We start from the raw sequence: 27953 nt of genomic DNA, 5'->3' as shown, positions 1-27953 counted from the left end.
TAAAAAGCACCTTCAAGACATCAGTGCTGAGAATTCGAACAGAAAGTTACATTTATTATTTTAAATTCCGTCTCATTAATTCTGGGATGGGGAGTTTTGAAGGGGGATATGAAATCCTTGGCATTGACACTATTCATCTCACATTTTATGCAGACCTCTATAGGACATGCAAATATTTATTAATGTTCCAGAAGGGTTTAGGGAGTTTAAAAATCTGAAGCCCATTGAAGATGACAACTCTCTTTTAAAAGTAAAGAAAAAAAAGGCAAGCCAAAAAGAACCTCATTATTTTAAAAATCAGTTTCATGGTAATTTTTATGCATTATTTGAGAGTGATTATTGTTTCCCTATGAAGTATCTTTCACTACTTCCTCCCTGACAAAATTACTTTAAAGTAGTTATTTCCACTTGAGGTTTTGGTGGATTTCCTGATCAAGGGTTCACGCTCTGGCTTTTGTAGCTCTGTTACAATACCAACATTACGAGTTATTTTAGGAAAGATTTATGTTCCAGCAGAAACCATAATAAATAAATTTAAAACCAGCGATATGGACATTTTTATACAGAGCTATCCAATGTACAAATTTGATCATTGGATTTTCAGAGCCAGCAGCCTTAGCCTGACAGCAAGCCAGCATGAGGCTTAGACACAAGCATCCCCCCAAAACCTCTCCAGCCTGGGGTGATGTGCCTGAGGTGACACTGTGACATCACATTTGTGGGTGGCACCCACGGGTGCAAGTGCTGGCTCGTGGGTTTGCTCTGCTGGGTGACCCACGGCAGTCCTGCCCCGAATGAACAGCCCCAAAATGTTCTGCACCTGCCTCTGCCAATGGTTTGCTGCACCTTGGTATTAAGCCAAGGGTTTGCACCCAGGCTGGACTCAGACACGGTCTGATGGACTGGGAGGGGGTGTTACAGTCTAACCCACCTCCAGGGAGAGGGTGGCCCTTAGAAGACCCTGCCTTAAGCTACTTCTGCTCAGTAAGGGCATTAATCACCCTGATGAGCTTAGATCTGAAAATGCCTCCTCTCCTTTGAGTGGCTCTCACCTGATCAGCAGAGGACCCCCGCCCGCATTTCACAGCCCATCGCCCGTGCTGGAGGGAGGGGCCACGAGCCTCATTTGCCAGGTGATGTGTTGATGCACAGAGACCTGAAAAACAGGATAACCTCTAGCAGACCCTTCTCAGTGTTGGGGGTTTGCAGCCCCAAAAGTAGGCTTGGTCTCTATCTCAACTTTACCAAGTGTCAACTTGCAACAGACCACCTATTTTATTTTCTTCTTGTGCTGAGAGGGAACCAGGTCTACCCAGAGCCTGGGAAGAGCCAGAGAAGAGGCTGTACCTGCCTGGCAGGAATCCTTGGAGTCCCTGCTGAGAGGTGAGGCACCTGGTAAGAGCTGCCCGTGCCAGGATGGCTATCCAAGGACTGTGCTGGAAGGGGTGCAGGATGGGATGCCCCAGACAGGCTGTTCTCCAAGCAGGGTGCAGCACTGCTGAGGCCATCCCTGCTGTTCAGCAGTTCAGTGAGCACGGACACCAAGGAAAGCCTGTGCCAGAGCAGGGACCGAGCAGCCCTCAAAGCCCTGGGAGCACAGGGCTTTCCTTCCCGCTGGGAAGTGCCCTCCCAGCAGCATGGGGCCACCAAAGCTAATAAAGCCATTAATGGGGCCACATGTCACCTCCTGACCGAGGCGTGAGCAACTCACACCTCACTCAGGCTCTCCAGGCAGAATGCACCCGAATTTGGCCAGGCTCCCCTCCAGCCTGCAAGGCAAGCCAGCTAAAGGTCAGTTCCCCACGGTTTGGGGGCTCATTTCCCCTGAGTTTTCCAGGCTAGGTTGAGCTTAGGCTGTCTCAAAGCCCTCGGGCTGAAGTGGGTTTTGGTGTGGGGCAGCAGCGGGGTGGCAGACTGGCATGAGGATGGAAGCTGTGCCAGGAGCCTCTGCTGAATTTTCACTGCTTGCCACTGACTTGAGCAGAGTTTTTAAAGGCTCTGTTTCTGAAGTGCTCTTGGGTTCAGCAGGGACAGTCTCTGGAATACGTCTGGACTGGCATTTGGAGTGACAAGTATCAGAGCTCCCATGGATTTTGGATGGGTTTAGGCTCCTCAGATCTCCTGGAGTTGGGCCCAGCATTCTCCACGTGGTCCAACTCCAGAAATGGAAACATTCCAAGTGAGCAGTTTCTTTCCCAAAATGGGGATTCTTCTCTCCTTTTGATGGAAAACACTAGAGACAGGGGAAATATTATCTCATTGTACTGTGAAGGAGAGCCATTTATTAACTATGGGTACCAAATTTAACTCTGGGTAGTTTTTTAATAGCAGTTCTGATGTGAAATGTTTGGACCCTTTCCTTGCAATGTCAGGAATCTGCTTCACAGAGTTATGTCACTTTGTGAGAAACAGCAACTGAAATCAACTACAGGAGGGGGGAAAAAAAGAAACCAAATAGCCTAAATCCATGAGAAATTCATAGCAGGGGCACAGATTATATGAAATGGCTCCTTATCTCAGCTGTATTTGCAACATGTGAATGCTCAGAAAGAGCCATCCTATTGCCTCCTACGCCTGCCACGTTATGCAAGGGTGGCTGTTCTCACGTGCTCCGGGGCTCCCGAGGCGCCCACACTGCTGCTGGAGCCCCAGGATGGGGCAATCTCCAAACACAGGGCCCTGACTGCTCTGCACAGGACAATTAGGAGGCCAGGCTGAAGCAAGGTGCTGTTTGTGATCCCTCCTTGCTTTCCCAAGCGGGACAGTCGCTTTTAAATGCCGGGAGCAGGGAGGCACTGTGGAACGGTGGGATTTATGTCCCTGGCTGTGTTCAGTGCTGTGCAATGGCCACACACCATCGCAGCAGATGTAGATGGGCTTGTGGATGTTGGGTGCTTCCACGAGAAAATGCAGTTATGTGCTCTTTAGATCATGACCCAAATGTTCTTCCCATTACACCAACCTCGCTACCCCCGATGGCTCCCTTAACCACGGCAAATGAGGACATCATAAAGTTCAAGTGATATCAGCTATTGTTTTCTGACTAATAATTTCCCAGGACTTCTGCAAGCTTCTCCCATCCCAGGTGAAACTCAGTAATTAAGACTGACCTTTGAAAGCTCCCACTTACAAGGGTATCTGCTGGTTCTGCTTAATGTGCTCCCCTGTCTTACATATAAAGCTGTGAATAATTGCTGCAGTTTATTAAAGTGGAAAATAAAGAGCTTTCAAAGCACTGAGATCATTTAGTTTCAATATATCCGACAGTACGTAATAGGTATGAGTGTTTTGAGCAGGTCGTGCTAATGAAAAATGAGTGGGGAGTCATGTATCTGACTGTTCCTATTTTGTACCAGTGTTACTTTGTTCTGGCGACAGCAGGTTTACAGGATTACACCAGCTGGGAATCCTGCACATCAGGCAGGTCTCTGGCTGTGGAAAGAAATGTAGACTAGTGATAGAAGTATCCAAACCATAGCTCTTACAAATGAGCTATGACTCAAAAATCATGACAGGCTTTTAAAAATTAGATTTTTGGATTTAAGTCTGGTTTGTAGCTGGTCCTTTGTTACCTCTTCACTAGCAGAATGCACTTGTTTTATATTCAGATGGGGGCTTTTGTTGGTTTGGGGTTTTTTTCGCCTAAAACATAAGTATTAGAAACTGGTTGCTGCCTCTGACAAAAGTAAGTTCTTACAAAATGATATAAAGGAAAACAAAACATGTGAACTTGAATCTGTGGGACTGCTAACAAAATTTAATGAGTTTGCAATGTTGTATTCTTCCTCCTGCTCTCTGAAAGAGGGTCTAAGCCCTGAACTTTTGCCATTGTAATCAAAAATATCAATATATGTGTGTATTTAATTACCAAATCTGTTTCATTTTCAAACTTGAAATGCATCATATAATAAAGTTAAATATAGAAGAGAATTAACTGGAGGAACATGTGGATGTGGATGGCTTTGCCTGAGGCTAAAAACAAGGCAGTGGCTTGGAAAGAGAGCTAGGGGGGAACTGGGGTTTGGGTGTAGAAGTTTCCTACCTTGTGTTGGTCCATGCACAGGAGTGGGAACTCCGGCTGGAGCAAGGTGTGTGGGATCCCATCCTGACACAGCACTGCAAAGCTGGTCAGGAATACAGCACCCCCCTCCCTCTCCCAAAACAGGTATCCTGAGCACAGCATGAAGCCTCGATTGCACCAGGTAAATCAAATCTCACAATTCACCAGGATCAAGAACTGGAGGGTTTTCTACTGGTTTTATATCCCGGACGATTTATGATTTAATTTAAACCCGTAGTTTCCAGCCGTTTCTTTTTGCAAGCAATCACCTCGGCTGCATTAACGATGGTGAGGGACTGCAGTCCCGGGGAGCCCCGGAGAGAGGCTCAGCACTCAGAGCTGTGAATTCCCCCCATTTATCTTGCTGGGGTGTGCAGGCCTTGCCGGGCCGGCAGGTCCGAGCACGTTAACCCCTTCACTGCCAGCCTCTGCTGCGGAAAGGGCTGCTTAGAGTCTCCTGAGTTGGCAGGGACCCACAAGGATCATCGAGTCCAGCTCCTGTGCAGGACAACCCCAGGATCCCACCGTGTGCCTGAGAGCGTTGTCCAAACGCTTCTCTAACTCTGTCAGGCTTGGTGCTGTGACCACCGCCCTGGGTTCTACTGGACCTTCCCCTTCCTTTGGCAGAGACTCCAGTGTCCTAAGGGATGCCAGCGTGGGAGGTGCAGACTCCTGGAGGGTGGTGGTGCAGGTTATGGGTTTGGAGATCAGGCTTTTTTATCACACAGTTCTTTGCAACACATGGGAGGCCGTGCAGGTGTTACCGTTGTCAGAGACTGAAATAGTTAATGATTTATGCATTCCAGGAGTTTGCAGGCTTTGACTTAAGCCCTAAAAAGGCAAGAAGATGCCTCAGGTGGACTAAGCCCTAAAAAGGCAAGAAGTTACCTCAGGTGGCCAATCGGGCCCATCCCTCCCTCCAGTGCTAAGCCCTAAAAGGCAAACAACTCCTCATGCCAGGGAGGTGCAAAAGCATGCTGAGGGTATATAAACTGACTGGTGACTGAGAATTTGGGTTCTCCTTCTCCCCCACTGCCTGCGAATCAAGACCATCGCTCTCAAGCATGGCTGGATCCAGTGGGCGGTGACTATGTCCATTTCTTTTGTACTCTCAGCTTCTCTTTTCCCTTACTCTCATCCTGGTTTTCCTCTCCCCTAAACAGTTTCTCCCCCCCCCAAAAAGTGATCTCTATGTTGCATTGTTTTATGACAACACCCAAACTGCTAGCATGCTTGTTGATACAGAATTGTTAAAATAAACCTTGTCAGTATATGTTTTCAAACACCGATTATTCGGTGTCGTTTCACTCTAATCCACCCCAAGGGAATTATTGATAAAAACCTGGGTTATCCCCCCTCCCTTTTTCTGGGGCAGGTCGTAACAACTGTCTAATGTGCTTTTGAACAAGTTGTGTTTTTCCCTGCCCCTTTGCTTCTAACAGCAGAGCAGAGGCTCCCTGCAGGCCCCAGGATAGCCCTATGGAGACTGGAGACCAAACGGATCACACAGAATGGCTGGGTTTGGGAGGGACCTCCGGAGACCATCCAGTCCAGCCCCCTGCTGAAGCAGGTTCACCTACAGCAGGTTGCACAGGTTTGTGTCCAGGTGGGTTTTAAATATCTCCAGAGACTCCCTGTAGCAGATGGGAACTGATTCCCGGGAGACAGCTCACCCTGGCTCCAGTTCAGCTGTCTCAGCTGGATGTTTCCTTCCTGGTATCAGTGGTGTTTGACAGCAGTGGTACAAGGTTTTCCTTGTCACTGATGGACCTGGCACTGCTGCCATGGGAGTGGTCATCATTAGCCCTGAGATACCAAACCAGGCTCCCTGTTCCTCCAGAGCTCTCCCAGACGGCTGTCAGCAGGCTCCTGCAGGCAGCACAGCACTGAGCTCTCCTGTGCCAGTTCTGGGGGCTCTGTTTTGCCACCAGACGCGTTTGCAGACGCCTGTGAGGATGGCAGGGCCTGGCAGAGGCCGCCCTCCCTTCCCCTGGGCAGGGCTGGCTGCAGATGCATCGTGGTGGGGGGCAGTGTCAGGTCCCTTCCTTGTGGCAGAGTCACCTGAGCAGGGCTTCCTGGGGACACAGAGATGTGAGGTTTAAAGTGAAAATGCTGTTTCGAATGAAGCGCTCACAGGAATTTCTAATGTTGGAAGCTGGAGGTGCCAGACCACTTCCAGGCTGTCCCACAACAGGCACGGCCTCCACATCCCTGGATGGCAGCAAGGAGGGGCTCAAACCCAGAGCAAAGCCCCTTTTCATCTCATTCTTGTGAGCCAGGGGCACACACCTCTTCCTGGTGTCTGAAACAGCCTTTTCATTATGTTTATATTTAAAAATCTAACAGTGACTAAAGCAGTTTGCATAATAAACAGCTCTAGAGCCAGAAATATTTGCCTGCTCTTGGTAAAAAAAGGAAGTCCTCAGATCCTCTTCTGAAGACTGTAAGCAAGTGACAGTTTTCCCTTTGCAGGATATAAATATGCAGTGCAAATAGGTGGCTGCTGTCGCTGCTTACGTTTTGATGTATCTCTTCAGATAGCCTGGCAGCGCCAGGTTATTTTAGTGTCAAATCAAAGCTCTGGTTGTGTAAAGAAGCTGAGGAAAGGTACAGTCTGTGTTGCAGCAGAGGATGGAAGCTCCAAGAAGACTGGAGGCAGTCCTGTGAGACATGTACCAGCCATGCATACTAAACCTGCCATTTAGCACAACGGGAAGAAAACCCGTTTGTAAGAGCTGCTGCAGAACAGACATAAATGTCTCCAGATTTCAGTTGGGGCAGGGATGTGTTTATCTGGTGGGCTATGTGATTCATTATCACATTTGCTAAAAGAAAATAAACCTTTTGTTCCTTTTTACCCTCCATTTCCTTGTGAAAGAAATTAAAGGCCCTGTTTATGCCAGAAGAAAAATCTTGCTGTCTGATCCCCTTTTTGAAGCTCTTTTATGCAATGCACCACTGCTGTCCTTGACTTTAACAAGCCGAGTGAGCCCGAAGCTGCCGGATCTGCATCCCCCCCGAGCATCACGTTCAGCTGGGTGCAGGGCAGTGGCATCTCCACGTGGTTCCCGTGGGCTCTGTGCTCCCGCCTGGTGCAGTGGAGTGCAGGGGCTATAACGAGGGCTCAGCCACACACGTAACAGGCTGATAAGGAGGGGTCTGTGGCACAGGTCCTACACCCCGCCCGGCTCCTCTCCTGCCACAGGAGCATCCTGCCTCCCTTGGAAACTGCCCACCAGCTGGCGCCTATGGGGGGTCTGGAGAAGCGGGCCTTCAGGGCTTGCCTTGAGAGGTCCTGCCCAGGGGCTGGGGGGCCTCGCGGGGTGCGGGCGGTGCGGCCGTGCGGGTTGTCCCGGGGATGGACCGGGATCACCTCCCGCACAGCCGCCCCCTCCCCGCCGCCATGCGGCCCGGGGGGCGGGGCCTGCGCCGCGGGGGCGGGGCCTGTATGCAAATAGTCGGCGGCTCATGCGCGCGCAGCGGGGCACGGGTCTTACACAATGCACCGGGCCCGGCGGCGCGCGGAGGGGGCGGGGCCGCGCATGTAAATACGGGCCGGGTTCTGCCGCGCCATTGGAGGAACGGAAGGAAAAGGCGTGACCGGATATGTAAAGCAGCGAGCCGGGGTGGCGGTGGGAGCGAGCACGCGGGAGGGGCGTGGCTCGTATGCAAATATTGCCGGCTCCGCGGGGGGCGTGGCTCGGATGCAAATCCATGCGCGACCGTTTCCCGCCCTCCCGCCGGCCGGCCCCGCCCCGCCGGTATAAATTGCGGCGCGCCTGCGCACAGCGCCGAAAACGGGACTTAGTCTGTTACACAAGCGCGCCGCGCTCCCGGTCCCGCTGCGCCCGGCGCCCCTCTGCCCGCCGCTCTGCCCGCTCCCGCCGCCCCGCCCGGCTCCCGCGCCTCCGGCATGAGCGGCGACCAGCTGCACAACGATTCCCAGGTGAGCGCTGCGAGCCCGCCCGCGGGGCGCGCTCCCGCGGGACCCCCGCCGCCGTGCTCGCATCCCCCCGCGCCGGCCCCGGCCGCGCCGGCCGGACACCCCCGTAACCCCGGCGAGGGCGCCGTGCCCTGCCCGGCGTGTCCCTGCGGACAGCCCTGCCAGCGCGGTGTCCCCCCGCCGCGGCGGGGGCGGTGGGAGCGGGGAGCGGTGTGACCCCCTGCCCGGGCGGACACGGGGAGGGGGCGGCTGCCGCGCTCCCCGGGCTCGCTCCCCTTCGGGGGGTCCCCCCGTGGGCCCCGTGCGGGCGCCGGGGGAGCGATTCCCCCACCCCCCCATCACCTTCCGCATCGCGCCGGGCTGTTCCCATTCGGTATTTAATTCCCGTAAAAGCGGGGCTGGGCGGGCGGGGGGTGCGGCGGTCCCCAGCCCCGCGGGGCCGGCCGTGCTGACCGTGTGTCCCTGTGTTGCTCTCCCCGCAGATCGAGGCGGATTTCCGAGCGAACGGTGAGTGCGGCCCCGGCGCGCCCCTCGCACCAGACATGGCGTCCCAGAGACTAAGTCCCGGCTCCGCGCTCACCGGCCCCATTGTTCCCATCGAGCCGCCCCGAGCGCCCCTTTCCCGCCGGGATCGGGCCCCCCCGGCCCCCGCCGCCCCGAGTGGGGGCACCGCAGGCCCCCGATCCGAGCGCTGCGGGCCTGCCCGGGTCGCCTTTGGGCCCCGATTCCTCCCTGGAAAGTCGCCTTGTCGACGGTCGGGACTTAGTCTCTGCGCCATTTTCTTTTTCTCTCCTCTCTCTGTGGCTTTTCTCTCCTTCTCCTCCTCCCCGAGCAGCCGCCGAGCCGCCTCTGCAGAGGCGCCGGGGCCGCCATCCCCGGCACCAGCCCCTTCCAACCGAGGGGAAAACAAAGTTTTTAGCTAAAAAAAAAAAAAAAAAAATTTAAAATCCCCCAAGTCTTTTTTTTTTTTTTTTTTTTTTTTTTAAATCGCCAGCCTCCCTCCCCCCACACTGCTCCCCGGCTCTGTTCCTTTCAGGGAATCCCTCCCTTCCCCTAAAATGAAGGGTGATTGCAACATGTTGCTCTTTAAAAGAATCTGTTGTATCCCTTTTAAGATCAGCCTCGTTGCTTGTCTTGCTGTTTAATTGATGTGACTTTATCTTGTTGGGTGGGTTCTTTTTAATTAGAATGAAAATCCACTTTAAAAATAAAAACACACCATAGCGTAGACAATTCCAGAAAGGTAGACAGCATCACTTCAGGGAGTTTACAAGCTAACTTCAGTTTATTCAGAAATATTTATAGCAGTCTTGTAATTTCATGTATGTATATATTTTATATATGAATTTTATGTGTAAATATTTATGTATTGATACGCTTACATGTCTATTTATATTTATATTTGTATATATACATACATTATTATCTTTTCTAGTCAGCCTGATGGCTGCTAACTTTTTCGGATTGTTTATTCATTTTTCTAGGTAGCAAGCTAATTGCAAGCCCCCTCTCACCTGATAGGTGTCAAATTGAAGGGCTTAAGCAGGGTGAAGGGGAGTTGAGGACGTACAACCAACCTTTGTGTGTGTGTGTGTTCCTGTCACTGTTTGGGATGTGTGAGGAGCTCTGAGCTGTCCTCTGACTGCTGAGGTGGTAGAGGACAAAAAAAGTGGTTGAAAATATCTGCTTGACTTAGTTACACTGATTTTTAGAATGCTTTTCTGCGTGATGTCCACGTGCCTGGGTGCTTTGTAAGCTACTGCATGTAAATATTTACAGATCTACGTTTGTGAGCACCTTTCTTTCTGTGAGTTCATTGGAATGTGATTGTGTGTGTTCAGTAGGAGCAGGCAGTAGCAAATATGCAGTTTTTGAACTTTCATTTCCATTCTGAATCTATAGCAGGGCTCTATGAATAATTCTTAAAAGAAAGGATGCAGTGGATTTCCCAAGAAGTACAGGAGTAACTCTCAAAGTGACATAAATATAAGCATATAGTTGAATACTTGTAGCCTTCTTATGCTGGGAAATACTTGCTTAAGGATCATCTTTTTTGGGGGAAAAGCACTCCCAGGTCAGCTTTAGTTATATAGTGATTTACATAGGGGAAGTGATGTATATTTGACCTTTCCACTCCAGCTTCCAATGAGCCTTTTAGAGGGATTTTTCTCCTCTATTGTGACCATGTGCTGTTTTATTCTTTTAAGAGTTTTAGACATACAGCACTTAAAGACTCCTGCAGTTTTTATTTCTACCATGTGTTGGAGGAATTCAATACAGAAATTCAAAGACACCTTGATGGAAAAACTGAATTCCTGGTAAATCAATTACACCCAACAGCTCCATACCAGTGTAGGTATCAGCACCTTTCCCTCCTGTTGTCATTACTGATGGCAGTCAGGTAACATCATTGTGACTGATCAGAGGCCCCTAAAACTCGAAATCCTTTTCGACGCTGAAAGATGCGTGTAACCCTGTTAGTCTTGTTCAGGGAATAACGCTGAATAGACAGTGTCCATTCTGACCTTGTGACCACCACTGATCTCCCTGAAAACCTGTCAGCTCTGCTTGCTCCCAGTCTTGTTTCCTCCACGCAGGAGTTCTGTGCACTCGTGTGTTGGGAATTGTCGCGCGCGGATCCGAGATCGGCGGTTCTCGTTTAGCAGAGCAGTGAGGCTCCAGCTCTTATTTTCTTGTTTTGATCCTATTTGGTGGCAAAGATTAGGAGTGGGTTGTAGGAATCTCAAGTCCTTTCCCCCCCCCCCCCCCTCCAGATGTTTAGAATTGGTTTGTACTTTGATTATTGTCAGGCAGCACTCCACAGTGGAGCCAAAGTGTTCTCTTGGGCCTCCTGTGCTTTACATTTCGGGAAGAGAAGCTTTTCTGGGGGCTGGTACTGACTCATTCTAAATATTGAGTGTACCAACAGTAAACATTTTTGTTAATAAAGAATGTTTTAGGTGACTCCTGGATAGTGTATCAGTCTTAGAGCAGTTTAAGCACTTTGAAGCTTCCTGTTGTTATTAATGTTCCTATCTGGGTCAGTGGACACACTACCTCGGGTTGTGGTCACACAAGTTGTTGCAGCTGCAGTAAGGTGGGTGGATCTGCCCATGGCAGGTCACCAGGGAGCACCCTGGTTGTAACTGTGAGCTTGGATCTGGTTACACGCCCATTTCATTGATGGCAGGGTAGCGTTAGGTGTGAGAGAGGGTGCCAGCAGGAAATATGTGTTCCTGGCTATTTCTTGTCATTAAGTAGCCAGATCACTCTAAGCAAGAGTGTCCTGGGCAAATTCCAACTTGGGTAATTGCATTCTGTGTCGATATCCAGGTTCCCCCTCCTGTTTGGCTGTAGTGGGTATTTTTTTCACCTTAGCTGTATTTTTAGTATCCGTACGCTTTTCAAAGAATTCTCCGTGTTCAGTCCCAGCAGTGCCTGTTTTCAGACCATCCTGAGAACAATACTGTGCTGAAAAAGAGAGCCTTTTCTACAAGTGGCATTCTCAGTCTTCACCGTTGTAGAAGGGAAATGGAGTCCAAAGCTGTCATTTCCAAGTACAGCTTGGACATTGAAAATGACCCTTTCTCCCCAGGTTTGGATTCTGTTGAGTTTTGCCTTTAAGAGCTTTGTTATTAACGTTGGATGTAACAACCTTTTACTACTGAGGACAATGTTGAGACTAAAAGCAATTTATCTTGACTTTCAGCTCTCCCATTGTGTTTGCAGAGCTCAGTAGATAAAAATGACTTTTGTTTGCAAAATAATCAAATTGCATTCCAAAGCTACTAAATTCCACTAACAGCTATTAGTGTCTTGGCTGTTCAGCAGCCTGTGTTCAGAACTTGTGTAGAATCCAGAATTGCTCTGGGTGGAAGCTGAGGACATCACCCCAAGCAGTGCTTTTTGCATCTGGCTGATTTGACCGATGATGTTAAGATGCAATTTGAGGTCAGCATCACTGTAGGAACCATTACAGTGTATTAACAGGAGTCGAGTGTGAATTTATCATACGTCACAGAGGTGGCTTCTGGAATTCAAACATGCTTGAAGGAGGGCCTTCTTTAACACTGACTATTTTTTGGGGGAAAAAAGAAGCCCTTGCAGCTGCAGCATCTTATCAGGAGCTGGCAGGTTTTTTATGTTGGCCTGAGCGCTCATGTGGCACCTCTGTATTTATCAGGGTGACAACATGAAGGGGAACGCACAGGAGGGAGATTAAATTAAACAACAAGAGTGCCCAACCAAATGCCTTACAAGTTAAGGAATTTCAGCACGTTTTGTGTTTTGCATTAAGTTCATGTTTCATGTGTGCCAGAGCTGTGCAGTAAGAGGTGTGGGTGATTTAAATGCTAACAAACTGAAAAGGAACATAACGGAGATCCTTAGGATTTCTCAGTGCTTGTGAAACAGTCTGTTGAGGACCAGATTTGTGCTTCCTTGCTGCTGCTTTGCTGGTGCCTTCTGGGTGGGTGAGCGTTTTTTGAAGGAGAGCAGGGCCACTTCTGGCACAGGGCTGTGTGTACCTTAGCGCTGCTGTTAGAGCCCCTGTACTAAACAAACTGCACGGATTTAGGAAGCTTGAAGGCACTGCCTGTGCTCGTTCTGTGTGTCACACGTCAGGGAGGTCTGTCTAAAGTTCCTTGGGAGCACGTCTCACCAGTGCTTTAAATGTCAAGTGCTTGGCAAGAGGTCCCAAATACAAAAGGTAGTTAATGGTGTTTAGGTGCAGATTGATATCTCTGCTGAAAATGTCCTTTGCCTTTTCTGTGGTACTTGGAGATGTGAATCCTGAAGAATGGAGCCTGTTCCTTCCTTGCTTTGCTCCCTGCCTTTGCTCCAGACTGCGGCTCTGGTGATGAGCCTGCATTGTGGGAAGTGCTGCCCACAGCCCCAGAACAATGCTTGGGTAGTTTTAAGTCTGTAACCACTTAGCTTTTTTTTTTTTTTTTATTTTAGAAGTGTTTCACGTCAGACGCCAATCTCTACAAAATTTCTTAGTTTTGTTTTTTTTGCAATGATTTTCAATATGTTCACAGCAATCCCTTGCAGGGCTTGTAGGACATAACAGATAATCTTCAGATTGTTATAAGTGAGAATACTCTGACAAATCGATCATTCGTGACGCTTCTCAGAAGTGTAAATAGATGTACTGTTGGTAAACTGCTCTTAACTATCATGTGCTACATTAGTTGGTTGCCTCTGTTTTCCCAGCAGAAGCCTCAGAAGGGCTTTGCTGGAGACCTTGAGGTCTGTTGTGTTAATTGTTCTGACACATTCAGCATTCAGGTTAAAACTTAATGGGTGTCTTGTGGGAGTGGGGAGTTGAGTGCCCTTCTGTGAGCTGCGGCCAACTTGTGTTTTTGTTAAAACTCAGCAGAATTACTTAAATGTGCTGGAAGATGTGTTTTGGGGGTTAATGGCCCGTGTGCTTCCTTCTTCTAGCAAGTTTTCTTAAGATGTTTTTCCTTTTGCTATAGTGTTAATCACTCTGCTGTTATTAGAGTGTTGTCAGGACTACTTTGTTTACTTTGTAAAACATGACATTTTTTAACCGGGGACCAACGTGGAAGTGTGCTTTTTTTGCATGGCTTCACGTGAATTAGACGCACAGCTCATAAACGAGATTGAGCACAATTCAGATTTAATTTCATTTACAAGTGTGACTTCAGATATTAGTTAGATAGTTCATTGAATTCCAACCTCCTGAAGGTTTCTGCAACTGTCAGCAGAAACTGCAATAATATGTAATTATAGCAAGTACTTAACATCTCATTGACTCAAATTCCTCTGTTAATGATTTCACTGGATTCCTGTTAAAGTAATACCTGCTGAAATAGCACAAGCCACTGCCCTGTTAGAGGGAGGCTCCAGCTCAGATTGTTCCTGGTGTTTTAAGTTGCTGTAGTTCTGCTAAAATCAGCGGAGCGCTGACAGTGTATCTTTTTTGTTATTGGACTTCAGGGATGAGCTTTAATGTCACAGTGACTATGTAAGAAAAATACAATTTAACCTAGGAAATCAGTGCAGATTTTTTTTTCCTATGGCTTTTCAAGATGGGGCAGTTTCTCTTTCGAGTCTGCTCGAGCTGGTTATGCTGATGTAATTTCTCAATTCCTTGTAGGACATGCAGTCATTCACGAATATTTATTGGCTTATTAAATTGAATTGGCTTTGCAGCTGCCAGTTTTATAGAAACTGCCCCACATTTTACAGAAAACCTCACACACTGAAACATGGGAGCAAAATCTATTTAGTGTTGTGTGTTCTGTCCTGCCTGGGGTCCTGAAGGACTGTGTCTTAGCTTTGCAAATCTGAGAGAGGATATTCGATGCAGAAATCAGTGTTTATCAGCTTGCTTTCCTGGGACTGTCCCTTCTGACAGAGCAGGTGACAGATCTGCCTGGCTGTACCTTCTCCCTGCAGGACTCTCGTTCTGAGCCGTTTAGCACTGCCAGTGTTTAAATACAGATCATCAAAATGTGGATATCATTGGATTCCAGAGTGGCTCCTCCTGTTAAGAGAACAGGAGAAGGGTATGGGCTTGCTGTCGTTTCAGCAGTGAGTGTGCTGCTGGTCTTCTGAAAAAACAAACAAACAAACAAAATCAATTCAAACCCCCATTTGTGGCTACAGTGGGATCACTCTGTTTGAACAGCATTCCCAGTTCCTGCTGTCCTTACTCTGCCACTGTGTCCGATCCAGGGAGCTCCCACCACATGTGCTCTGGTTCCCACTGTCCCTCACTGGCTGAACGCTGGAATTACTACGGTGTGGAAGTGCTGTTTGTTCTGGGCAGAGCAGAGAGAGCCTTTTCTGCTGCAGGCTCCTGCTATTTCCTAGCTCAGCTCAACACACTGTAGTGGTGGTTTCCCGGTGTGTACGACACTACAGTATTTTTAGCACAGCATTTGTTCAAAATGTCCTGGCTGACATAAATACTAAATAGCTCCTGTGGATTTAATGAGGTTTATAGTTAGAAATATTTTTGCCTTGAATGTTTGCTTTTTAAACTAATGATCTTAGTCAGCTGCAGTGATACCTGCTGGTGTCACAGTGAGAGAGTTAGGACATTTGGAAGGTGACATGAAAAGAAAGGGCGAAGTTAATTTTGGATTCTTGTGACCTGCAAGGTGTAAAGAGTGGTAGAAAATTGCTGCTGGCTTTAGAAAGATGAGCATACGTACGTATTTTCAAGTTGAAATTCGGTTTCTAATTTTGACTTCTGTAGCCACTCAGCTGATGAACAAGCGAGCGCTCCAGACGTGGGAATGAAAGAGGAGAATATGGAGCTGCAGGCAGTCTTCCTGGAACCTGTTCTTTTGTAACATGTACTTATCTCAGAGAAGTCTGAGAATTGTTGATATTAAAAGCAGGATTTTGTTAAACCTCAGCCTGTGTCAGCAGGAGCGGTGATAGGAAATACAGTTTTGTGGCAGTCCTTGCAACAAACAGTGTTCTGGGAGATCCTCCAACACAACTGGTGGAGATCAGACTTGATGCTTGTGGGGAAGTGGGAGACCTTGGCAATTAGTTCCCTATTAATAGAGATGGAGTCCTGTAATGAGGAAGGATGAGTAGAAGAGAGACAGTGGTTCAAACAAGAATTGCCTCACAAATTTGCTGGTGTTATCGCAGAGTTCTGGTGATGTTTTCCATCATCTCAGGGGCTGTTTCTCCTCTAGAATAAATACTCTGCACAAAAAAAGAAGGCATGGCCAGACAGCCCTGCTGAATACAACATTTGTTGAAGCTGTTGCTTCACCCTGGGAAAAGTCCCTCTGTTCGTGGCTGTTTGAATCCCAACAGTTTCTCCTGAAGGTGGTCACAGTAGAGGGTCAGTCTGGACGATTGACTTGCACTGGCAGCTGCTCTGTTTTGAATGTGCCAACTTCCAAAGTGAAGGGGTCACAAGGACAGACAGCGTCGATCATTCCTTACTCCTGTCTTGGGAAGCTTTGGAGGCGGGGGCTGGAAAAAGTCTGAAGTGCTTATCTTGATGGGATGGGGGCAGTGCAGGCTCATGGGAGGCACAGCAGGAAGGTTAGTGTAGGTGCTTGTCATTAAGCCTCGGCAGACAGTGCCTCCTCAAAAAAACAGCCTGTGCCTCCACCCGAAGCACTTAAATCCCTTAAACTCCTTTGTAAGTTTGAAGGCGGTGACTTCTGAGATTGGGATGAGAGCAGAGTAAAGAGGGACAGCATCAGGCTGCTAGGAAATGGTTTTATTAGGAGGCTTCTGTCAGTCTTAAAGAGACAAAAGTTGCTTCCCATAAAGCTTCCGATGAGTAGATCTTTTTGGATTCCTTATCGATATCTTTGACGTGAGTTATTTGTTCGTGTTCACAATCTTGCCATAAGCTTTGTGCAGTTGTGAGCTGTGTGGGTGTCCCTGTATGTATTTTTATCTCATACCTTCGTCAGCGAAGGAGCTTTTTAGAGAATGTTATCAAGACAATGGCTCCCTTCTGTCTCAGGATTGCAGAGCTTCATAGTGCCCACCAAAAGATGAAGGTTTTTCTTCGTGGTTCTGCCCAGCATAGACCGTTCTGTGTTAGAGACAGATGGACATTCATGGAATTCAGTGCTGCAGCAGAGTAATTCTGCCGTTGGCTGTATCTTTCCATGACTGGAGAGAGACTGATCTCTGCCTCAGGAAAGCTTGGAGTGTACTTGTAGCTTCCCTGAAATGTTTTGATCAGTCTGTGTGACCCATGTTTGGCAGTGTCCCTTAAACACGTGCTCTGTGCTGGTGTCTTGGTTTCGGCTGGACTAGAGTTAAGTGTCTTTATAGTAGCTGGTACAGTGCTATGTTTTGGACTTAGTATGAGAATAATGTTGGTAAGACACTGATGTTTTAGTTGTTTAGACAACTAGCTAAGTGCCTGTTAGGTCTCATCAGCTGCACTGTACAGCTGACAGTCTCTTACACACACGGAGTATTCAGCAGATAGTGCAGCTTTATTTAGGGAAGAAACACTCCTAGATTCTCAATGAAGGCATAGTTCTGATTCTTCAAAATGTCCATTTTTCTCCCATAATGCTATTTTTCATTGATTTTCTAAAAATAAGGCCCTGGTGACTTTTACTACTTGCTGCTCATTTTGTAATCCCAGTCATTGATTTGCACAATCCTATTAATTTTTGCAGCAAGCATCTATGATCTCAGTAATGACTGTTTTGCTGTGCTTGGGAATAAATGATAAGAACAAATGAAATATGAGGTCTCATGTTGAACATGGATAGGGCTGCATACATCTTGTCCTGTCTGAAACCCACTGCTCCAGCACTGTTTGCATGGCTGCTCTGGAATGAGCTTTACCAAGTGCTTTGTAATTTTCAAAGTGTTTGGCTCATTCCACTACTCAGTGTATAGTGCAGGGGATGGGAAGTTGTCTTGTTTCCATCTAAATGTCTTGTCAGCTTGCTGCAGCTAGATGATGTGTGGCAGTATCTAAATAGAATAATCTTAAGAATTTTTAAGAATAATTTTTTTAGGCATTGACCAGAGACGGGGCTTCATGGTTAAAAAGCCAAGAAAATAATTCCTGGGGATGGAGCAATCCCCAAGTACAGATAGCTTTTTAATTTTTTCCTGGCAATTGTCACTTACTCTGCTCTATTGCCTAACACTGCTTCTGACACATGGGAGCATGAACTTGTGTTCTCCAGAACACTTTTTCTTTGATTGGTCACTTCTCTTCTGGACACATTCCCAATGGAACGGCATCCTGGTAGTTTTTCCTGCGTGTGTAACGTGGAATAGATGACCTGGGCTTTAGGGCCAGGGCAGTGTACTTCAGTTGAACTTCTTATTGATGGCAATGTATTACTACTCAAGTCTTATTTCAGTCCTTGAACAGAGGCCAGACTTGTCAAAACAGCTGCTCCTCTTCCTCTGAGGCTGCATTTTCTTGTTTTGGAGAGGTGGCCTTTCAGGAGAGAAGGCTCTTTGACTTCTGTGGGTTTTTCCATTTGAACTACACTAAGTGTCTGTTGCAGATTTTTCAGTAGCTGGAGCTGAAATGCAGAGGTTTCTGGAGTTGGGTAGCACAACTAAAACACTTGTCTTTTTGTGGGCTGTAAGCAGAGTTTTAGGATTGGGGAAGTACAGGTGGTGGCAGGGGACAGACACCCTGTTACAGAGCTTGTGACATGAGGTGGTTTGGAGACTTGATAGCCAAGTGGGAGGGCTGTCTTCCTTCACCTGCTCTGCAGTGGGTGCAGGTGGATGGAGTTTGTTCTGTCCTTGGGAAGGTTAGTAGCTGGTAAGCTGGCAATTCCTATTCTGGCTTCTGGTTTTGTGCAGTGCTGCCTTGTCAGCATCATTTGTAGTGCCTGGTGCTCTGCTCAGGACATGTGGGGATGAAGGGTTGAATGTGAAGAGAGACTTTTGAAGCTGAGGGCAGGAAGCATCGGGGAGGGACATTCTGTTACTCATGGATGCTGTGTCTGGGATTAAGGTCCTTTGTGCTATACATTGTTATCCTGTCCTAAGGCCATATTGTTTAAATAGGCAGCACAGTGGGGGAAGAGGGAGTACTGTGTTCTTCTCGGAGCTGGAGGAACCAGAACGTGGTGGGAATGATTTCTTCCAGCACAGAAATAGATACAAAGCTGTCTGGCTAGGACTGAGATTCAGTTCCATCTTGGACATTTGTTTCTGATTTTTAATTCCCGCTCCAGCTGAAGACTGAGGTGCTTAGCAAAGGGCAGCACAAAAAAAAGGAGCTCCTTAAAAAAAGGAGCAGTTTTAACATACGTTGTCATTTTTTCTTATATGCAGATCTCATCTCAGAGCTAAGGTGTGCATTACTTTATGAGTACATATGATACAATACGAATTACAAATGTTGCATGCTGGGTTTTGCAATTTATGAAATCACTGGATTTACAGTAGGGAGACAGTGGTTTCCTGGTCTGTGTGCAGGGTTCTGGTATCAGGTAGTTCAGTCTCTCTTGCACCATACCTTGGTATGAGTGTCTCCTAAATGGGCCTGGAGCAATAGGAAGAGCAAATTACGCCTTCTGCCAGTTTGTGAATGCTGGCAAATGTGTGAGTAAGATCAGTTTTTTTGGAGAGATAAAATAGCTGGGATGGGCAGGAACTGGTTTAAACTTGCCTTAGGAAGGCACCTTACAAGTTAGACGAGCACTCTCCAGTTTAATGTAGCTGTTTGGGAAACTGGAAACTGGAACTCTTTGGAGATCCATGTGAGGGGATGATTCATTGCAACACAAGCAGCATGTACAAAATGGAGGGATGGAGTAGTACTAGTGACGTACTCTGAGGTTTGTTCTCTAGAGTTAATGACCACCAGATGGGGAATAAAGGGCCGCCTGCTTTTCTTCTGAGGACCAGGAATGTCACTGAGGCCGTTAAAATGTGCTGTATCTGTGGTAATGCTGCTTGTGCACAGCAAAGCCCTTGATATGTGGATCAGAGTTATTTTCCCCTCAACACTTGGCTTTTAGCCTGGGTTTTAGCTGAGGATGAGATTCCTTCAGTGTGGTCACAGTGCACCTCAGGGGTGAAGTGCTTTCTGCAGTAGAAAAACCACGGTGCAAGTTGTGTTCCAGTGCACGGTGTGAATGGCCAGATCCAGAGGCAGGAGGTTCATGTGAACTCGAGTGCAGGGCAAGAGATGAACTCATAACAACAGTGACCTTGATTAACTTGGGCAGTGTTGCCCCATCCTGTCATAGGTGTCCTTTCCATCCATCTTGTTCGTAAGCAAACACTGGCACAAATCAGAGTCTGAGTGTCAGTGCTGATAACTCTGATACTTGCAAGTTGTCATCCTGGAGCTGTGTAGGTGTTTGGGTTACTTTGTCTTACTCCATCACATGGAACATCTCTCCATCTGTCCAGGATACCTTTGGAAGTGAATGTGGAGAACATGCGTTTTTTCAAAAGCCTTTTACACTTTTGCTTTCTTATGTCCTCCTGTCTCCTTCCTACTCCAAAACCAAGAAGACTCCCAGAAGAGCCAGCATCTTGTTTGAGTCATGTTGTCATAGCTGTGTATGTCACCTGCACTTCATTAGGGAACACAGGCAAGCTGTCCTTGAAATACCTGTTTTTATGAGTCGATACAGTCTTCTAATTTAAAATATGCTGCTCTCTGGAGTTTGGTAGCTGTCATAAACAGTGTTTTTCTTTTATCATCAAGTAGGCTTATTCAGCATCACCTGTGTCTAAAGGAAGCTGCTTTCTGGGTTTTAGACTGTTCTTTTTACATAAAAGACTGTACTTTTAAAATAAAGTACAGCTTAGCCCTTGATGCTCTATGCTTGGCAGCTTTAGTTGTCAGCATGTGGTCTTGGGAGAGCCCAGCACGGTGAAGTTTTGTTTGCCCCAGTCTGTAGCTTGTCTTGCAGGGGATGGAGGCTGCAGCTGGCAATAAACTGGCTATCCCAGTAATTTAATTCTTAAATTGCATCAATGGGCAAAAGGCAGAAGCAGTTGAATTTGTGAGTCTGGGGGTTTTTTTTGTTTCCCAAATGAAGGTGTAAAGCTGTTGTTCTTGAAGCATTGCCTTGTGTCTGACACGTTTGCCCCTTCCCTCCTGCCCAGCCCTGTTGTTGAGACTCCTGTGCCCTGGTGCAGGATACGCAGTTATGGTTTTGCTCTGCATCACTGTCAAAGCGTGAGCTGCTTGTGTACAGGAGAAGGTGATTTTACTATTGAACCATAGCCTGAGTTAAAATATTCCTTCTCTGTGCCCGTGGGCTTCTCTTGCAGCCCTGTATTTACCTCTTTGGGGAATCTGATAGAATTTTCCTTCAAAGTGACAGTGTTGTCTTTGCACACCAACTGAACGTGGTCTGGGTGCACATGAGCAAGCTGGGTGCACTGGTGCTTGCCAGCAGGGACAGGGAGTTCAGGAGGGGGGCTGGATCTCTTGGGATCTCCTGGGAGCTACTCTGTGCTTGGGCTTTGCCCATCACTGCTCAGTGCCCTTGGTGAGGATGGGGAACGGTGCTGACACCGTGGCCACGTTTCAGAGGCATCAGGAGGTTTGCTGAGTCTTTGTGTGCTGAACTTAGTGTGTATTTTTAAATGCTTTCCTTTGTGGGGAATGAAGCTGTGGAGCATTGTTTTGTGAAATAAATCCCCTGTAGCTGTATTTCACAATAACATGAAACAGTGTTCAAAACAGATGTGAACCTCACTTATTAACGGCAGAATTAGTTTGGTTTTAATTTAAATTTTTGTGTTTTTTTCTCCATTTGTGTAAATACCCCATCCATTCACCCAGGCACAGAAGCCTCATGTTCAGACTCTAATCCAGAATAAGAAAACTTGAATCCCAAAGGGAATTTGTTACTGTGTGATTTTTCTTTTTTTTTTCTAAGATGAGTTTATATACTGTCTTTTTCTGTATGTTAACAGTTTAATCTCAGCAGAGCTCTGGAATTATTCATTGACAGTTAGCTCTATAGGTGGCCAGAGTCAAACAAGCCCTCTCTTTAGTTGTTTTTCCTCAGTACTTGAAGAAGTATTTAAAAAATATTGTAGTATGTGGACTACAAACAAGTATAATGGTAATTTTTATCATAGTAGCTTGAGAGGCTGGAAAGGTAAGTTTTCCACCAGTTTTCAGTTCTGGAAAGATCTGATGTTGAAGGGCTTTCTTCTAAGCATCCGTGAAGTATTTGAAGGCTTAAAACTTCGTGCAGATTTGTGTCGTTTCTGAGTTTCTCACTGGTTTGTTATTTCCATGTTCTGAAGTTGGTGTCATTTGGTCAGGAAGTGTCACTGACACCTGCTCAGTTCCTCACCCCATGAGCTCTTGCTTAAATCTTGGCTGTCTCCTGCCCATCACTACCAGGTGTCCACACAGTACCTGCTCTGCTGCCTGGTGTGGTTGGTGCTTTGCTAACTGCAGGATGTGATTTCCCCAATCCTGTCATCCCGGTGGCTTTATTTACATGCAGCTTTAGATTCAGATCAAATTGCTGGAGGAGATTGGTGCTCCAAAAAGGCCTCAGACTTAATGTTGTCAGGTGTCTTTGTACTCCCAGAGTCAGATGATGTTTCCTCCCTGTAGGTCACTGCAGTTTTCCCTTGTGCTTAATCCAGCCAGAATTACCCTTGTACATCAGACATGCATGTAGTTCATAAAGCACCTTCTGATGGAACAAATGCTGCACTCGACCTTAACTGCACACTTCTCACTGTAGGGAAGTTAGATTTTTATTTTTTAACATATGATGCTCGGTATTAGCAAATTGTCTCCTTGTTTTACTTGTCTGTGCTTATGGCTTTCACTTAAAAAGGGAAATTTTAGTTTCTGTCTCAGGGTAGCTGTCTCACTGTGAAGTGCTGGCAGACAGGGTTCCAGTACTTGTCTCAGAGACTGTAGTGACAGAAAGTGTCTTGTTTTATATTTTAATCTCAAGTAACTCATACTCAGTCTCTTGTTGTGAAAACCTGTGCTGAACTCTTTCTCTGGTCATAGATCCTTCCTTGAGCAGAGACTACTGAACTGCTTCATCTCTGAGAGGCAAACAGATGTCCTTAGGAAACCAGGTTGAACTTACTCCAAATTTGCTGGAGACAAAGTATTTAGTGCACCATCATTAGAATAAAAGTATTCCTGTTACAAGCTGTTGCTTAATTTTCAATTTTATTAAACCTCTTTCTCCAGGAGTATCTTGATCTGTCCATGGGGCTGCTTAGTTTTGGGAGGAGCATTTGAAATTAAGTATATCATATAATTTACTGATTTTCAGAGTAGGTTATTCATATTAACTTTTTCTGATGGTATTAGGGCTACTCCTCATGTAGTTTTCTCACTTACAGGCTTTGCTTAGTACTACCACAATCATTAATGAAAGCTTAGGGCTCTGGGGTTTCACTGTTGGTGCCTTTTTGCATCTGGTAGGATCAAGTTAAAAGGTGATCACAGGTCACAGTTGTGACCACAGGAGAAAGAGGGAGTTTTTCCTGGTCTGCTAGGGACTGGAGTACAGGAAGTAAAGTAATTGCTAGTTCAAAAATAACTTGGTACACTTTAAAACTTGCAAAACAATGTCGCTGAGGTGCATGAAACCCAAATACATTTAAGCTGTTTGAGTTATTGCAGTTTTGGAAACTGCTGGGGCTGCTGTGCAGTCCTGGTTAAAGCTGAACTTGCTCTGCTGGGTACATGGATGGTGCTTTCACTCCCAGAAGTGGTTTTGTCAGGCACAGGCTTGAAACACTTGGAAGAGGAGGATAGGAGGGAACTGTGCAGCTGCTGCTCTGGGCTCTTTGTGGAGCAGCAAACTGCTAAATCAGCTGGGGTGGCTGCAGCTTTCAGGGTGGTGTTAGTCCTTCATGTAAAATTGATAATAAATTTTAACAGATGCATTGATTTAATTTTGTCTTGATGTATATAAAACTGGCAGCCAAGAAACTTAAAAATATTTTCCAGCCTTAGAGCTGAATCATTCAGGAATAAATGATGAGATTGTAAATAGTCTTAGATGTTCATCTTGTTTCCTTTGCCTATTTCTGCTGTCAAATAATCAAGAGGAAACAATAAGTATTTCTTAATTTTTCCATTGGAATACCCCTGAAAACAAGCTTTATAACTTGGTTTTCTTACTGTGGGTTATATTAAAGAGGAATAACAGTCTTGAATCTCTATGGTTGCTTCTGTAGCTCTAATAGTTTTTTGAGCATGTTTCTAACCCTCTCACCAATCAACCTGTTAAAATTATTTAAATAATATTAGGTTTCATATTCAGAAACTTGAAAAGTAGAGAATGTGATCGTGTTACAGTAGTTGTAAAGCAGAACCTCTGATATGATGGGAGTCATTAGTGAAGCACTTGAAGTGCAGTGATAAATGAACCTTTGATGACACTCTGCACATTTCCTTTGGTTCAAACAGCTCTTTTAGTGACTGGGGCAGGGGAGGACATTTGAAAGCTGAAAAGGGAAAGCTGTTTTCACACATACTTATTTCTGCATAGGTAAAGAAAGGAGTATTCTTAAAATGGAGGAACAAGGTAACCAGAAGCAATTGATTCAGTTCCATTTTTAAGGACTGTGCTTGCTTTCTCTTGATAGACTTTAGATGTGAAATAAATTACAGAAATGTTTTCTCCCCTTCGTGTCGCGTTCGAGGCAGATTTGATTTTTGTGTAAGGTGGAATCTGAAAATGTTGGCTCTTCGTTCCATCCAAGGATTCCAGCCCCTAGTTTAAAAAATAAACAAACAAAAAACAAACCCACACAAACAAACAGAACCCAACAAAGAGCCTCACCAAACTGGTAATATATTGCATGGAGCTTTTTAATTGAAGAAATTGGGAGTGTATTATGCATAATAATGTAACCACAGCCTTTTATCCTCTGTCAGTAGGTTACATTTTGTATTCAGGTACCTATTGGTGTGATTTAACAGTTACCAGCCAGTGAGATTTGGCCTGGATTTAACAAAATAAACAGATTACAGCCGCATGAAGAGATTAAAATCAGTGACTGGAAGTAACATTTTGTGTCTGCTGGTGTAAATTGAATACTTCAGTGGAATTTAGTGCACCATAGCTAGGAACTGTACTTACTAAAGTATAGCAATCATAGTCTTATTTTAAAGCTAGTGTCCTACACTGCTGTGCCGATGCTTCCTTCTAGTCCTCTTTCCCTTCCTTTCAGAAGACACAGTTGTGAGTACAGTTGCAAGTGCAAAATCTCAACTGTCCTTAAACATTTACCTTGTGTTTACTTTCTGTAGTGTTTTAGCTGGAGTCAGGTTTCTTCCTGTGTGCTAATTGCATCCCCTCCCTGGATGGTACTTGTGGCAGGGCAGGCCCTGGTGATGAGGTGCTTGCAGACACTGTTGGGATCGGCCTGTTGTGGGTGAGGGATCATTTAACTCACCCACAATGGGGACAGAGGTGAAATCGGGCTGTGTCCATCCAGTGCAGCCCTATACTTGAAAGAAATCATTGTAATTAGGAAAAAAATAAACAAACAAAACCCAGCTGGGATCAGTGTGGGAGTTGCTCCTACAGTGAGGAACCAGCTTGAGCGTGTTTAAAAATAGGTGCTTGGTCTTCTGAAACAAACTTTTTCTAGGACTTTGGCCACGGTTACCCCACCAGTTCAACTTCATAGAAATTATATTAAACGAGGAGTCGGAGAATTATCTGACTGCAGCGTGTAAAGCTTGGCAGAGGTGATTTAAAGCTTCTACCAACCACTTTTTTGTCTTGCAGATTCAATTTATTTACACTCTGAACCCATTACAGAGGGTTCTCGAGGGTGCTGCCTCTTAAGCCTTTCCTCCCTACAACAAGCAGGAGACCAGCTCTGGCCAAAGCCACACTGTGGTGTCAAGGGATGGTTAATAAAAGACTTTGAGCAAATGCCATTAGAGCCTCTCCCCTGAGGACGCTGAGCACCACTCCCATGTGTATAAACTGAGTGAGCCTGGCTGCTGACAGAGCCTGGGCATCCACTGCTGCCAGAGAGGCACTTCAGTGCAACTGCCTTTTTTTTGATCTTGTGTGAAACTTTTGCCTGGGGGGAGCCTTGTTGTGGGTCAAACCCAGGACAGTCAAACACAACAGCCCTGTCCTGGTGTGATGTTGGTGTGAATACAGGCTCTGTGTGAGCCTCTGTTGGCTCATCACTCCTGTGCTGAGGAATTGTCAGGATTTCAGGTAGTCATTACAAAAACCTTCTTTCCAGTGAATCCAAGAGCAGTGGTGACTTATGCAGCCAGCAAGGGAAAATGTTTTTATAGTTGACATCATCGCAGTGTAATTGCTCCTGACAGCACAGCAGTTTTCCTGTTTAGTGCAGGTTTTAAAATCATTACAATTTAAAATCTCACGCCCCAAAATATCAACCTATTTTTTAACATGGCTGAAGTTTCTCTTATCCTCCCTAAGGACTAAGAATTACAGTTGTTTGTCTCTATTTTCTCCTGGTTCACCTTGTAAGTTTGCATTCAGTAATCAGCTGTTGACTTTACATGACAAATTGTGCTGTTTGCACCTTTCTAGTCTAATGATGGTATAAAGAGCATTTGGAGGCGGAAGGAGCTTGCGCTGGGGGCACTGACTCAGTCTGAGGATGGAGGACGGAACATGAAGTTCTCTGCAGTGTGAAGTTGTGACAGATTGCACCAAAGGATTTTCTTTACTCTTGACCCACTCTGCTGAAGTAACTCTGAGCTGTTCCTGGGGCAAATCTCCCAGAGGTGATTCAGAACCTGCCTGTGTCAGCAACAGCCGCTGCCAGGCTCGCCTGAGAACTGGGCTTGGTTCTTGTGCTGCAGCTGAGCACAAGCTGGGGTTCTCAGAGCTCAGAAGCAGCCCAAGAGCAAAGGTGTCTCTGGTGTCCATTCACTTGATGTTTCAGTCCACCCTGGCTTGCACGTCCTTCGTGAGAGGGGATTGATGAAGAGCAGTGTGTTGTCCCCAAAATCTTGGGGTCCATCTGTTAGCCAGAAGGAAAAGGAGTCCTGCAGACCAGAAAAGTAAGGGTTAAGTGAACCACTTTACTTTAGATAACGTTGAAGTAAAGGATAGGTTATCTCTTGCAGTCCCTGATAGCTCCGAAGTCTAAACAGGGCTGTAAATGCTGGGGTTGCCCTGTTTGCTCCCCCCCTGCCCCGGGTCTCCAGAGGCAAGCGCCCCTGGTTCTTTCTGCTGAGTGACTCGTGGGTGACCCTGAGCAGTTCTTTTTGTCTCTGTCTCCAGCACATACACCCCTCAGTGCAGTGGGTACATCCCTCCCTTTGTCTCTTCCTGAGAAAAGATTTTGTGTGACAGCACCGCGTGACAGTTTCTGCGCTAAGCTGTGGATCTGTGCTAAAGGTTGGTTCCTTTCTGACTCTGAAAATAGGATTAGTCCCCCTTGCATTATCTATTTGAATGCTCTGAAGTTTTACCTTCTTTCATCATTTTAAACTAGTTTTACACCCCCCGATGCCAGGCTGGTTTGTGAACAACTGTCCAGGCCTTCCCAGTGAGTCCATCCGTGCTGGTTGAGTTCACTGCCTTTTGAGCAATAGGGAAGAAACGGGTGAGAATTTGGAAAAGCCTGAGGTGAGATGGTGTAGTAGAAGTTTTTTAGTATTAGTAGATCTAAAATCCACAAGGAACCTGCCTGTAACTACTTCATTATCAAAACTCTTTTCTGTGAGTTGATTTGTAACAGCCGTTTCTCCTCAGCCGTGTTCACTGCAGGTCCTTACACATCCCTGTTAGTCCTCCAGGATCTCAGTCCTCTGTACATGTTTATTAACAAATGGAAGTGCAGCTGGAGCTGCAATAAGTGTAAGGCTTTTGAAACCTAAGAGGTAACTGTGAGCAAGCTCGTTTTCCCTGGATCCTGCTCTCTGCCTCGTCCTGGCCTCCTGTTGTGCAGAAGTGATGGGCCATGGCTGTTAAAACTGGAGGTAAAAGCGTATCTTCAGTTTTGCTGCTTCTTTAAAAATGGGCATGCAGCTCAGACCTCTGTTTATTCTTGTGGGTGTAGACTCATAAAGCAATAGGAAAAATTGTTGAAACTATTTCTACCCCAGTAAGGGAAGGCATGGAATTCAATTTCTGAATGGTGGAGGCGATGGAAAATAAGTACTTCTGCTCATGCAAGTGTAGCCTTATAAGAATAAATATCACTTGGGACAGGAGTGGGTTTGCTCTTATTTCCTTAGAGCCTACTCTGGCCTCTCCTCTCTCTCATGCCAGCACAGCAGCATTTTAAGCTGTTCACTGACGCCGGTCATTTCCCTGAAGTTTTAATTTGCTGTTCTGTTTTATTCTGCTTTGTTAGTGGAAACATACTAATGGGTTTCAGTCTCTGACTCTTATTTATACAATTACAAGAGAATGTTTTACATCTTGGGAATCCCTGGAAACACATGTTTTTGTTCACATGGAACTTTTTTGGTTTTGAATGCAAATAATGGATTGAAACTTCATTGTTGCCTCTCGGTTGGGA

General features: G+C 46.3%; 1 protein-coding gene across 1 annotated transcript in view; it reads left to right on the top strand.

Moving 5' to 3' along the window:
* Positions 1-7899: 7899 nt before the first annotated feature.
* The window catches only part of TOP1 (DNA topoisomerase I), a 65558-nt gene continuing 45504 nt past the window's right edge, over positions 7900-27953 (top strand). Inside the window, exons 1-2 of the mRNA XM_027732456.2 lie at positions 7900-8006; positions 8486-8510. Coding sequence (XP_027588257.1) covers positions 7974-8006; positions 8486-8510 — 58 coding nt within the window. The 5' untranslated portion in view covers positions 7900-7973. The remainder of the gene's footprint in view (positions 8007-8485; positions 8511-27953) is intronic.

Source organism: Pipra filicauda, unplaced genomic scaffold (assembly GCF_003945595.2).
Source record: "Pipra filicauda isolate LSUMZ 115617 unplaced genomic scaffold, ASM394559v2 scaffold4_size7858003_pilon, whole genome shotgun sequence".
Classification (NCBI taxonomy): domain Eukaryota; kingdom Metazoa; phylum Chordata; class Aves; order Passeriformes; family Pipridae; genus Pipra; species Pipra filicauda.
Note: the sequence above shows the minus strand (reverse complement) of the source record. Positions and strands in the feature narration are given on the sequence as shown.